The 14,391-nt window shown below is 34.2% G+C and overlaps 1 protein-coding gene across 1 annotated transcript in view; it reads right to left on the minus strand.

Moving 5' to 3' along the window:
- Positions 1 to 14,391, minus strand: part of GlyRS (glycine--tRNA ligase) — a 214,505-nt gene that overhangs the window by 20,859 nt on the left and 179,255 nt on the right. The window contains exons 14-16 of the mRNA XM_090391418.1: positions 12,741 to 12,850; positions 9,111 to 9,204; positions 2,921 to 3,108 (exon numbers count right to left, since the gene is read on the minus strand). Of these exons, the coding sequence (XP_090247544.1) occupies positions 2,921 to 3,108; positions 9,111 to 9,204; positions 12,741 to 12,850 (392 nt within the window). The remainder of the gene's footprint in view (positions 1 to 2,920; positions 3,109 to 9,110; positions 9,205 to 12,740; positions 12,851 to 14,391) is intronic.

Here is a 14,391-nt window from a genome sequence, read left to right on the forward strand (position 1 = left end):
TCAGATGTGAACTGTAGACTAAAATACAGAAAAATTATTGAAAAGAAAATGAAAGATTTTGAGAACAGGAATCAAACCTTGGAGATTCAGTGACAAACTCTGAAGAAAACATTGATTGATTCTGCCAGAGAGTCATGTGGTGAGGTTGTGTGCAAGGATAAAAAAAAATCAGAACTCCCTGGTGGACACAGGAAGTTAAAGAGGCAGTGAAGGAAAAGAAGAAAGCATATCAAAAGTTCCTGGCAAATAAGTCAGCTTTGTCTCTTACAGAATACAGAGACAAATGTGAGAAAGCGAAATACTGTGTAAAACTAGCTAAACAAAAGTCATGGGAGGACTTTGGCAAGAATATAGAAAATAAATATCAAGAAGGTGGCAAAATATTCTGGAAGTTGTTGAAGAAGCTTAGGAATGGAGGAAAGAGTGCTGTAAAAGGAGTTAGAGATGATAAAGGTGACATGAAAACAGGAGAAAAAGATATCCTTGAAGTATGGAGTAATTACTTTGAAAAACTGGTAAATGAAACAAGCAGTAATGACAGCACAGTGATAAAAAAAACGCTGACCAGGCATGCAGTCAGGAATACATATCCATATTTGAAGTAGAAAAAGCCATCAAAGGCTTGAAATGTGGAAAGGCAGCAGGAGTAGATGATATTCGACCAGAAATGCTGAAGTATCGTGGTATAAAAGTCTTACAGTGGCTGCATTGTAAAAGCCTGGACAGAGGGATGAATTCCCGATTATTGGAGTAGAGCTCTCATAGTAACCATATATAAAAAGAGAAATAAAACTGAATGTGAGAATTACAGAGGTATTTCCCTACTGAGTGTTCCTGACAAGATCTATGCAAGTATACTTGAGAAACGGTTGAGAAGAATTGTGTAAGAAAAGCTTGGTGAAGAACAAGCTGGATTCAGGCCAAATAGAAGCTGTCAGGATCAGATCTTCACTTTATGACAAATAGTCGAGAAAGCATGGGAATATAACAAAGATCTGTATTTAAGTTTTGTCGATTTGGAAAAGGCATATGACAAGGTGCCAAGAGAGAAGCTATTCAATACGCTGCAGTTATATGGTGTCAATGGGGCATTATATCAAGCAATACTTAGTCTTTATTTGAGTTGTAAGTCAGCAGTTAGAATTGAAGGAAGTACAGGAAGATGGTTTAATGTTAAATCTGGTGTGAGACAAGGATGTACATTATCCCCTCTGTTATTCATTATCTATATGGATCACATTATGAAGGAAAGTAGTATTAAACCTGATATCAAAATTGGAGATGTTAATGTCAGCTCTTTGCTTCAGATGATGTTATACTTCTAAATAAATCCGCTACCAGTCTGCAAGATTCTCTGACTAAATTGAATAGCTGTTGTTGTAATAGATGTGGTATGAAGGTCAGCAATAAAAAGACAAAGATAATGAAAATAGGCAGAATCATTGAAAATGTCAACTGTGTTGTGAATGGAGAACCTGTGGAACAAGTAAAACATTTCAGCTACTTAGGCATGATTTTTACTGAAGATGGTAAATTAAATATAGAAATAGACAACAGAATCAGCAAAGCTGGTATGGTGGGAAGTCAATTGAATAAATTCATATGGAATAAGAGAGAAATTAGTCGGAACACTAAATTAGCTGTATACAAGACAGTGTTCAAACCAGTTTTAACTTATGGATCTGAGAGCTGGGTCAGAAGTAAAACACTTGACCAAAGACTAGAGACCGCAGATATGAGAGTCCTGAGAAAGATTAGAGGCGTGAACAGGTGGCATCAATGGCAATATCATATTAAAAATGAGGATATTAGGAAAGAACTTGACATTGTCAGCATCCAGGAATGCGTTAGCAGAGCTAATCTCAGGTGGTATGGTCACTTAAATAGAATGGGAGAGGAAAGATTAGCAAAGCAAGTGTTCTCTGCCAGGTTGGCAGCAAAACAACCCAGAGGAAGACCAAGATATAGGTGGATTGATACAGTAGAAAGTGCCTTAGACAATAGAAATATAAGATCTGATAATGTTGGAGTCTTGACAAGTAACAGACTGATTTAGAGGAAAATTGTAGATAGGAAGTTAGTAATGATATAATTTTTTCATGTAGTACTGTCATATCCTGTACACCCCTTGAGGGTGCATGGCAGGAATTTGATGATGATGATATAAAAATACAATATCATAATGCTGATACTCCCCCCTTCCTTTCATTTGAACACTCATTCCCTTTCTCCTGCAGTCATTACTCAAAATACTCTTCATCCTCATTTCCAGCCAAATGTAAATTTTTATTTTGGTTTCATTTCTGAATCTTTTTAAAAAGTTATCTTAAAAACATTAATGCTACCTTAAGTGTAATCAATTACTCTATTAGCAAACACCTTCTATAATAAACTTGCTCACTATAACAAAGAGTTGAAAATTCCTGACAGATTATGCTAAGCAAAATTCACTTGGAGCAAACTATCATTTATAGAAACCACTCCTCTGGTCCTATGTGTAAGAAGTGTTTATATGTAAAAAAAAATTATAATGATACCCTTGAGGATATCATGAAATAATAATGTGCATATTCAGTAAAGTTGATCAACTGATTAAATTTGCTTAAATTTAAGAAAATTTAAAAAAAGCATTTTCTTAAATCAGGCCATGAGCAATCTTTTTAATGAAACAAATTATATTTGTTCAAGATTTTTAAAAATGCCTAGCATTTTTAAATAATATTAATTTTATTAATATTTTAATTCCATATACATAAGGGCTGTAGAGAATTCTTATAGTAATAGCACTCCAGATTGATTTTTAAGTTGGAAGAGAGATGATGATTCCGACATTTCATCCAAATAAGCTAAAACTAAGAGTACTGTTAGTTTAAAAGAATGGCAAAGGATGTATGTAATAATAACCTATCAATATACTTACTGGTGCTCGGATTTGCTCCATAGAATTTCTTTCCCTTAATGTAGCAGTATAGGGTTCTTTAAGAGTATCAAAATCTATTGTGATACCAAATGGGATTGCAATTTCATCAGTGCGAGTGTATCTTCGTCCAATAGATCCACTACTATCATCAACTTTGTGAGATATATCATGTTTTGTCAAATCTTGTGCTAGGAAAACAGAGTATATAAATATAGAAACACAAAAAAAATCTGAACAAACTATATTTAGAAGACAAAATAAATGAACAAAATGCATTCTTGCACACGAATAATAAATACACAGGATGAAAAAAAAAGACTAATAAATCATTATTTAATATCAACAGGCTCTTTCTTCTCTTTTACCATTTGCTGTTGACATGTCATAGTTGTGATTATACATTGGTTTCCATAAATTAAGGAACAAAGAGAAAAATTGTGATAACCTGGGGGGGGGGGGACAGTGTAAGAAACTGGGTATGTTAAGTAAAAAGTGATGCTGAGTCTGGTTATCATATACAAATATATGGTGCTGTCAGTGATATATGGAAATGAGCCAAGGACATAAAAGTGGTCATTTTGGAGTGGTTTTCCATTTCATGTCTGGAGTGAGAACAAGTTTGTCTACATGTGGATGTGATAGGAGAGACAGTAATCTTACAAGGCAATAATGCTTGGATATGACTGAAAGACATCATTCAACCAATGAATTCAGGTGATGAGTCATCGTAAGACTAAATGCCAGCCAAAGTCAGGCAGAAGTAGCCAGATGATTTCACAGACTGTGGATCTAATTTCAACAGTCACAAGAGATACAGTGAAAGAAGACCATGAACCACATTGTAGTGGCTGACTGATATATCCAATTATCTGCTTCTCAAAATAGGAGTGCTACCTGAAATCAACATTCACAAAAGATGCAGTGAAAGAAGACCATGAGCCACAACTGCAGTGGCTGACTGGTATCTCCAATTATCTGCTTCTCGAAAGTTTGCTGCCCCAAATCAGCTACAATCTGCCCTTGTATCAGTTACAGGAACACTGGTATTTGCTTCAATTGTATGCAGAAGGATTCACGAAGATGATCTCTATGCTAGGTGACAGGTAGTCTGCATGCTCCTATCCCACACGCACCACGGAAGAAAACATTTGAAATGGGTCATGCTCCATATCAACTGGACCCAAGACCAATGAAGGTTGATATTATTCACAGATGAGTCCCAATTTGTTCTACAAAGTGACACCAGACGTGCTCTGATCTGGAGGGAGCCAGGGACATGCTATCATCCCTCAAATATCTGTGAAAGGGACATTTATAGTGGATGCAGTTATGGTAGTTTGGGGGTGTGAATCACTGGGTTAGTCCCCCTGACCTGTATGTGCTTCCAAGTAGAAGCATGAGTACTGTAACTTATCAGATGAAATCTTAGACTTCTATGTTTGTCTACATGTGGATGTGATAGGAGAGACAGTAATCTTACAAGGCAATAATGCTTGTCCTCAATGAGCAAAGCTTGTGGATCAATATCTTCAAGAAGAGACTATTGTATATATGGACTGGCCATTCCACTGTCATCCTATTGAGCATGTCTCGGCATGCTCAATACTCTGCAGGAGAAATGGTCGTTATTACCAACTATGCTCCTGGACCTGGACACCATTGTTAGCATTGTATTGCTGTGAGGGATACATTCCTTATTGAGGCACTTTGACCATTGTCTTCATGCACTCATTTGTTACTGAATTAAACTGTTTATTTTTCATTTTTACGGGTATTTCTTTCACATCTCATATTATACTGCTTTTCAACAAATTGCATAAAAATTCATCATACAGTTTTTTGTGATATCATGTTTTTCTCTTTGTTCCTTAATTTATGGAAACCAATGTCAATTTGCCAGTTACCATGTGTATGTGAGATTGATATTAAATAATGACTTATCATTTTTCTTGAAAAGTGTAAGCTGCAGTCATTGGGAAAACTATAATAAGGACTGTTCCAAAAAACGAACAGATGGAATTTAAAGAGGAGATTGAGAATTCAGTTGAGACTGAAGCTGGACTATGTACGAATGTTGATCAGCAGCTGCTCATGTTTTTACATTCTTAGAGGAAAGTGAAGGAATGATGGCAACCAATTTGAATGAACAGTACCCATTAAACTACAGGATATAAGGAAGAAAATGAACCATGAACAAGTGACTGGAGCGAGTTTGTGAACGAGAAGGTCATTTATTAAGCAGATAATGCTCTTCAAGCAGCATCAAAAGCAATGACATGTTTCTCCAAACCTTTCCACGACTTGTATCCAAATGGTAGTAAAACTTGGCTAGGAAATTTGTTGTAGAATGAGTGTGGCAAAACACATATGATGACTAATTAACAGTTTAGCCAACGTGTTTTGCTACCCTCATCTTTCTGATTTTAAAGGATGGACTATATATAAGCTTGTTTCTATGCTGTCAGCACAGTTATAATCTGGAACTAGAGACTTGTTGGTATTGAAGCTATTAATGATTCTTTTGGGGTTTTCCTGGCAGAAGATCAGAGGACATGGTGGAAGGTATTGATTTGGTTATCTAACAGTTGGAGAAGACTGGTGCTGGGACCAACCTTATCTTTGGATAATGCTATAGAGTATCATCTATATATGAGAAGGGGGGGGGGGGGGAGCTTAGAAAGTGGAAGCCACAAGCCTTGGTGAGGGGACAAGAAAGGATGCCATTTTAGCAGGAGGGAAGTTTTCTGCATTTGGCTTTTCAAGTAATTTTTTTTAACTTATGCCGCTTGAAAAATGCTGAATCTTTATCTTGATCTATCTTGTTACACTTGTTGAAGAACAAGGCTTGGATGGTGATTGGTGAAAATTTAGATGAAGACCCAGGTCATCATCCCAGCAAAAATAACTTATTATTTACTTATTCACAGCAGGTGTTTGGATTGAGAGACTAGAAATAGTAATTAGACCATGAAAAGCAGGAGTAGAAATGACTTAAGTCATCTCATTTATATTGCTATGTGCTAGCACAAGATTCAGAACAACTAGACAAAGAATAAAAAGGAAATATGAACAAAATTATGGACATTATTAAAAGTAAAGCTGCCAATCTAAGATCAGTACATTTAAGAAGGCCATGGAAGGAGTACTATTAAGAAAAGGTCCATTTGTGTTGAGTGGAGAGAATCATCTGTTATTTGAGTAGTTAGATGCACAATTTTGGTTGGATCATTATTAAGAGCAAATATTTCACCATTACTTCCTTTTTACAATGCTGGTGAAGCTGGAAGCCAGTAAGAGAAAAATATTTCTCTCTTTGCCGATGATGTAAAGCTAGGCAAAGCAGTCAATTATTTGAATGATCTAAACATATTTTTAAGATCATCCTGTAGGATTAATGGTTATTGTGAGTAGGTCATTTATGGACAAGAGAAAGAGAGTAGTTGATAGGACAGAGCCTTGAGACACTCTAGTGCTGACGGTGAGGCTCAAAGAGAGGGGACTATTTACCATGATGCACAGGTGAGAAAGCTGGCTACTAAATTGCAGAGGTTGGTAGGGAGAACAAAGGATGGCAATTTGTTAAGCAGGCCATAATCCCCCCCCCCCCCACATGCACAGTTGAAAGCTTTGGAAATGTCGAGGATGACAGCACAAGTTTCTCCGATCTTTTCCATGGCATATGTCCAGTGGTTAGTGATGTAAGTTATGAGTCAGCTACGAATCTTGAATGACAGAATCCGTACTGGTTGTTGCTGATTAATTGGTGGGCCTCTAAGTAGAAGAGTTAGCTATTGATGACTTTCTCCATTTTTTGGAGAGGACAGAGGTGATGTCAATTGGTCGGTAGTTTGATCATATATTTCTGTCACCCTTTTTTTGGAATAGGATGAATATAAGATTGCTTCCATTCATTGGGATAAGTACTAGATGTGTATAATAGATTGCAGAGACAATGCAGCAGGTGTTCACTGTAGAGCGCAATGTTTGAGAACAATTGAAGAGATGTCATCATGACCAGAAGACTGTTAGTATCCAAGTTAGGGACCATGCACTAACCGGAAGGAGTAAGAATAGGACGAAGAAATATAAATAATCTTTGTTATGAAGATGATGCAGTATTGATTGCTGAGAGAGAGAGAGAAAGACTTGCAAAAGTTAATAGAGAAATTAAATACAGAGAGTAAAAAAAAAAACAATATCATAAAGGCTATGATAGTAAGCTGAGAAAAATATAAGCTCCAAAGTTATGTACCCTCTTTCTGATCTATCTTGTATGCAGGTTTTAAGCTCCACTGTATCCCATCAGTTTGTTGTGTTGGTTGGAATTACATATATGAATCAACTAATGTTTTGAGGCCAGTACGCTATTTTATGAGAGATGAATAACCTAAGTTCTAGGTGGGAAAATCTTGCCATCTTTGTGTAAGGTTAACTATTCTCACATCCTCAATGGAATTCAAATACCAATCTTGTCCAACTAAAGGACAAATGTTGTGACATTATGACCTTTCCCCACTTCCAATCTTCAAACACACAGTATGATCAAAGATATCTAGAGCCCTTTCAACAATAAAACAATTCTATAGGCTGGCTGCCAGAATAATGTGTATAGAACTGAACCTGACTAGCAAATCAATTAGGAAGTTTCCTGATCAGCTGGTACATAATCCTATTGCCATCTACACTGTCTGATTGTCCACGGAGGAAGACCATATGGGAGGCCTGTCGAGGGCCTTGTTATGGCATGGAAATTTTTCATTGCTCAGTTTCATACTGAGCAAACAAAAATTATCTGGCACCTAAAGACTTGTGAACTTCCATGTCATGACTCATGGCTTACTAGCAGTAAAGCAGAGAACCATCTATTTTAGCACCTTATGAGCTTACCTAAAAAAATAGAATTTTATTCAAGAAGGAAAAAAAATCCATTACTTTTTATTCAAGCAAGTCTATGATAAAAATATTTTTTTAAACCATAAAAAAAAAGCACTATAGGAAACTAAAAAAGTATATTATGATAGATTTGACTCACTTGTAATTTTTTAAAATATATTTTTCTATTCATTATACTTGACAAGAAATTCTAGTTTTCCTTTTCAGTTATACTTAATCCTTAAATAAACAAACCTGATGCTGAAATATTATAAACTATGGAAAAATAACCTCAGTGCCCATTTTCATAATAAAAAAAAGTTTTTTTCAGTGCCTGTTTACATAATAAAAATAAATTATCTCCATGACTAAGCCACATCTATATAGAAAGCAGCTGAGATTCATTATATTGCTATTAAGTATCCTAATTTGGAGATGGCTAATTGGTATCGCCAAATTAGAGCTGGACTGGTTGGCCAAGTGGTAAGAACATCCGCTCTCCAGTCAAAAGGCTGTGGGTTTGAATACGCTGTAAGCATGGATGTTTGTGATTGTCTGTGAAAATACCAGTGGTTTGTGGCAGTAGTGGCACTGGTGTAGGTGTGGTTTGCTATGGTTGGTGGATTCGGACAGTTGTAAAGTAGGTGCTCTCCTTCGATGAGTCTTTGGATCCCGTGGATGTGTCACGTAATAGTAATAATAATGTATCCTCAAATAAAGGGCAAACCATAATATATGGTATTATATGTGTTTTTTAAAGGATTCATTAATAGTTAAATTTATGTTCAGTTTCTGAGAGGAAAATTCCATCCATTTCTGGACTAATTTGCACCTTTAACTGAAAAAAACTTAAAAAAATCCTTTAAAGGAAGAATGCTGTGCATTATAGGATACAAAGGGACAACTTGATGTGAAGTCAACTACTCTCTATATACAAGTAGTGTAATCATGAAGATATTTTATGCCACCTTTTGTCTCTTTATATCAGTGTCAAACAGGAAGAAAACAAGAATATAATCACTTGCTCAAGTACAATATACTTTTCAACCCAGCAGAAAAACTTGCTATAACTATCTCTTTTATTATTATTATGATGAAAATAAGCACTGATTATTTCCATCATGATGATGATGGGAATATATTAACTTTTGTAGGTTAGTAGTATAATCTTATTTCAATTATTAGAGCAATTATGACTAAGAAAACAAAGCTACTTGAATAACTGAGATCATGCTCTTTATTTAGTCATCTAGTCTGATTCTCACACACAAAATTAAAATAATTCTTGTTTTAAATGGAAATTAATTTGGGTACATACATATTTGTCTTACAAATGGAACGAATTCTACATTGCCACTGAGAGGAAGCACAGAACATTTCAAAGGTGCCACAATAGGTGGAAGGGCAAAATACTGGAAGAAAAAGTAATTCATGTAATGACTAACATATATCAAAGTAAACTTTTTCTATTCATTTATTAATTACCCAAATGGCATTATTTCAACAGTATCCAAATGATCTTTCAATTTCAATGGGCACTTCACATCCATATAATTATTAAAGTTTAAACATGTCAAGGCCAGCTAGGTGGTTAATAGAATTAAGTTTAATTCTGTTTCATTTATAAACTTCTCCATAGACATCATAATAATACTTAATTTTCACAAAGAGTAATAAAAGACTAAGGATTTAAGATATGCTGAAAACATAGCATTTTCACTAAAATGATAGCAACAAAACAAACACTTCATGCAGAATTTTTCAAAACAGTAGAATGCAGAACCACTAAATAATTTAAACAATGACAGGAGCGCTCATTATTTCTCTTTCTCACTGTCTCTTTTTTAATTATCAGTAGAACATACTTTTCTGATTACAGAAAATTCTCTAACCTAAGAGTAGTTTCTATATTATGATCATAATCAAAATGAATAATTTTTTCTGGTGCATAAATAAATAAATATTGCAGAAAAATCAAGAACAATGCCTATCATTTGATAAGTTATTTCTTGGTTTTGCATTTTTTTTGTGATAATCAAAATTTGACTTTGTGTTTAGACTTATTTTCTGCTACACAATACACAGCTTGTTAATGGGCTGTTTAAAATGATTCAAATATACAGTAATAAAGTAGAAGGTAGCCTTTGATAGTTCTCCACTGCGAAAACCAGAAGCAAAAAAATCATTTTAATCCCTCCTCTACATTGAAGTCGGTTCTTTTCCCTCTACTTGCAGTTTATAAACATTGCCATATTCTAAATACTTCTTTATGAATCGCAAATTATTTTATGCATCAAAATTTCTCTGAAACTGATTTGGAGAGAAGAACTCTTCCCTTTCGAAATGGCATCATCACTGCATACAGTTGTAACAAGTAGCACCATCATGTAGTCAAAAAATGTGCTCTGTGAAAATTAGTGTTTGTCAATAAGTACACTAATTTTCACAGATTTACCGACCAATGTGGATGAAATAGTGACACCAAATTGCACTTCTTATCCATATTAATTCAATGGGCGTTAGAGCTTCATATCCAGATTTAGCCGAACGTCTATAGACGTCGTGGCCGGTTAAATAGGTATTAAAAGTATAGAAGCAATAATTCCTATTTTAGTGTATTGCAGAATATAGGGCATTACCAAATACAAATTTAATGGTACAGTAATCATTTCTGCATACAAAGAAATTGACTTCGCTTTGAGTTAGCTTCAGCATCTATTAACAATGCATAGTATTCTTCTTAAGAGATATGCCTTCCACCAATAACTCTCATAAATATTATTTATGAGAGTTACTCTCCATAAGATGTTTCAGTCCTTATTAACATTACCATCAGCAAAATGCTAAATCAGCAAACATCTTCAAATTACTTTGCAATATAGAGAAAAACAGTACAACAACATTCCAATCAATTGTAAATCTGGATTTTTTTCTTTGCTTGGTTGGCATTTGGCTGAATGGCAGGCTGTGAGTTTGAATTCCACTGTGAGCATTGGTGTTTGTGAAAGTCTTTAGTGGTAGATGAACTTCATTACCCTATGTAAGACCATTATCCAACTCTTGGGAGGTCTCAAGTGGATTAGAAGAATTGTATATTTGGTCTCCAGATTATGTGAAAAAAAATACAAAAGTAAAAGGGAAAACAATAAAAATCTCTTAGCATGCTCATGGTACTAATATACAATAAGTTTATAACCTTTCATAGGTAGAAGTCTCATAACAATAATAAATTACAACCAAAGCAACTAACGTTATGGGTCAGTACATTATGTCTGTTAAGCATGAGCATGTGTTCTGACTGGTTTGTCTGTTATCTACAAAACAGGTTGGTCCTCTCATCACTTCACATTGCTCTCAATGTACAGATTGCAGTATTGCTATTATTATTCCATATATCTGGGGCATTTCAGAAAAAAATAGCCAGAACTTAGAAGAAATATTCTTGAACTGCTTTCAAACCTCATTTGAAATTGAATGCTTTTATCTTCTCTCTTTAAGATCTACTACTGTCCCTCTCTGTTCCAGGTGTTTACAAGGCTCCTTGTTATATGATGGACAAATTGGAAAATCTGTTAACAATACATCTACCATCATAAATATGGTCAGTCAGGTCTAGCTGACTATGCACAGAATCAAATGGGAAAAAAACTGCTATGCTTCACAGCAGAAAATACAAACTTGAAAGACTTTTTTTAAATCAGCAACAGATTTTAAAAAATTAGCCTAATCTAAATAAACATGGTTGTGTTAAACTTTCCAAGATTTGGGAAACATTAATTCCTAGACATCCTGCCAAAACCATCAAAGGTTAACTACCAGCAACCATAGATCTGCTAGTGGCTAGCTTCCAGATTTTTCAAATTTGTCTTGAAGAACATCAAGAGTGTGATAAATCCCATTTAGCATGTCATGCCTTATCTATTAAGCATAGAATTCATTGGAATAAATGGAAAGTTCTACACAAAGTTATTTTCTTCTGGAAAGATTATATATATATATATATATATAATATAAAAAAAGCTGAGAAGCACACATTCACAACCCTAACTTCAACAAAAAGAATTGCCTTAAACTTCCTCAATTTTGGGAAGTTATTATCCTAAATAATACTTCTCACTTATGTGTTTCACAAAAACTGTAATTAATTATTTAAAATTTTATGTTTTTTTATTCCTTGAACCTTAACAACATAGATGGAGTTATCTTCCCAAAGTTGATAGCACATATAATGTCACATGCTTGCAATCTAATTGTTGTTTGTTTTTGTGTTTATCTCTTCCAGCTGTATTGAAAATGATTATGAAATGTAGCCAAAAATTCAGCAAAAATAAATAAATTTATTTATTCTTTATTTTTGCAGAATTAATGCAACTGGCATCCATATTTATTGTTATTCTAATGAACTTTATCATGAACTGTGCAACCCTTGCCATAGCAAACATGATATCAAATTCACTCACTGAAAAAAAGCCTCAACTAAAAAAAGTATGTGGCTATCACTTACATAGCCACATGTAAAGCAACAAATTACAAGATTTCAAAACAGAAAGGTGAGACTATAACTTGGAGAATTTCCACTTTCCTGTAATCTCTTCATCAGAATTTATTTGCATACAAATCAAAAGAAATTATATGCAACTAAAACTTTACTGATAAAATGAGAAATACTTTTAGAATATCTGCAAATCCCATAAGTATACAGATATTAGAATGGAGAATCTTCTGTTTTAAATAGTTCCTGTTAGAGTCAATGAATTTCTAAAAACTTCTTAATTTAAGCTAAGGAAGTATAGATAACATCAGCTGATATTAGCTTAGTTTTTTTAAATGAAAAAAAAAAAGAAGCTTTGTTCTTTCAATTATGGTAATTAACATTTGCTCTGTGAAATACACACACACACACACACACACACCTAAACCTTACATACAAATAAAACATGTCACTTACAGTACGCAGCTCATCTCCTTCTCTCATTCGGAAATTATGTTCCCATATAGTATACATAATACGTCCAATACCGAAGGATGGTTCTATTACACCTGGAACAAATTCTTCCACTTTTCAGTGAAAGAAGGTAAACAGAGTATATTTAGAGGAATAAAGTTTATATTGAATGATATTTTAATTATATAAAAATAATTTGGATATAATTTTGTTGTCAAGATTTAGAGAATTCAAAAGCAAGAAAGCAAAAGGTAATAAAGAAGTTAAAATTATTGTTTTTAATTAACATCTTAATTTCTCTTTTCTGGTGCAAGAATTCAAAGAAGAATAAGTACAACAACAAAAGAAAACCAGAGAGTATGAACTACAAAACAACTGAAGGATTACAGAAAAAACGAGAGAGAGAGAGAGTTAAAAAAACAGATAATGCAAAAAATGCCTACTGTAAATGATAGTACAGAGGAGGGCGAAGAGAAGTATTTGATAATAGCTTTGTAGTAGGAGATGAAATAATACTGGAATAGTTCAGATTCTTGGAAAATCACAAAAAAGAGCATGAAAAGGGGAAAGGATGATTATACTTTTAAGTAAGAGGTGGATGTAACTACAGAAGTGAAGTGTGGCAAGAAAGTAACATTGAAAATAATATATAAGACTGATTGTCTGATATCGCATGAACAGAGACACAATGGACAATGAGGAAAAGCAGAAGACCATTACGAAAAGCAGCACATGAAAATAAATGTTAAAATGGATGGAAGGAACAGGAGATCCAACAATTAAGTAATAAAACTGTTTTAATAAATATCTGTAAATGAAAAATTACCTTTAACTGCAGTGATCACCTTCAAATTAGTTCCCATTCATAACTAGAAGAATTTTCACTACCCTTACAAAGTTTTAAGAACAACAGAAATCATTTTCCATTAATAATATATAAAAAGGTCTAACATATTTTTGTAGATAACTTCTGTAAATATATCCAGCATTTATTATTATTATTATTATTATGTGACACCTCCAGGGAGTCCAAAGACTCATCGAGGGAAGGCACCTACTCTACACATCTATCTCTGCCATGCAATCCACCAATTAACAAACCGCAACAACACCATCTATTGCCAGCCACAAAAATCCATACCCATGGTGGGATTCGAAACCACAACCTTCTAGCTAAAGAGCAAATATGCTAACCACTTGGCCAACCTCACTGGTAGGCCGAGTGGATACAAAAAAGAAAAATGTACAATACAGCTAACTTCCTGTTGACAATTTTCCTCCAAAAATAGTCTGGTATCTATCAGAATTCCAATACTGTCCAATCTAATAATTCAGTTTCTAACTGAAATATAAGATCTGGCGGCATTGCTAACTGTATCAATCCACCAGAAGACCTAAGATCTAGGTCTTCCTCTGGATCTCTTATCTGCAACACTGGCATTAAACACTTGTTTTGTAACAGGTGTTTAATGCCATATTTTGATTCACCTGATCTGTTTCATTCATATCCTTTATCTTCCATTTTGTTTAAGTAATCATCCCATCTCAGATTAGGTTCTGCTCACTCATTCCTGAATACTAACAATGTCAAATTCCTTCCTAATATCTACATTTTTATATTACTCTGTCATTGATGCCATTTGTTCACACCCAT

The sequence above is a fragment of the Typopeltis vanoorti genome, chromosome 4, assembly GCF_054136105.1.
Source record: "Typopeltis vanoorti isolate ZY-2024b chromosome 4, IOZ_Tvanoo_1.0, whole genome shotgun sequence".
Taxonomy (NCBI): domain Eukaryota; kingdom Metazoa; phylum Arthropoda; class Arachnida; order Uropygi; family Thelyphonidae; genus Typopeltis; species Typopeltis vanoorti.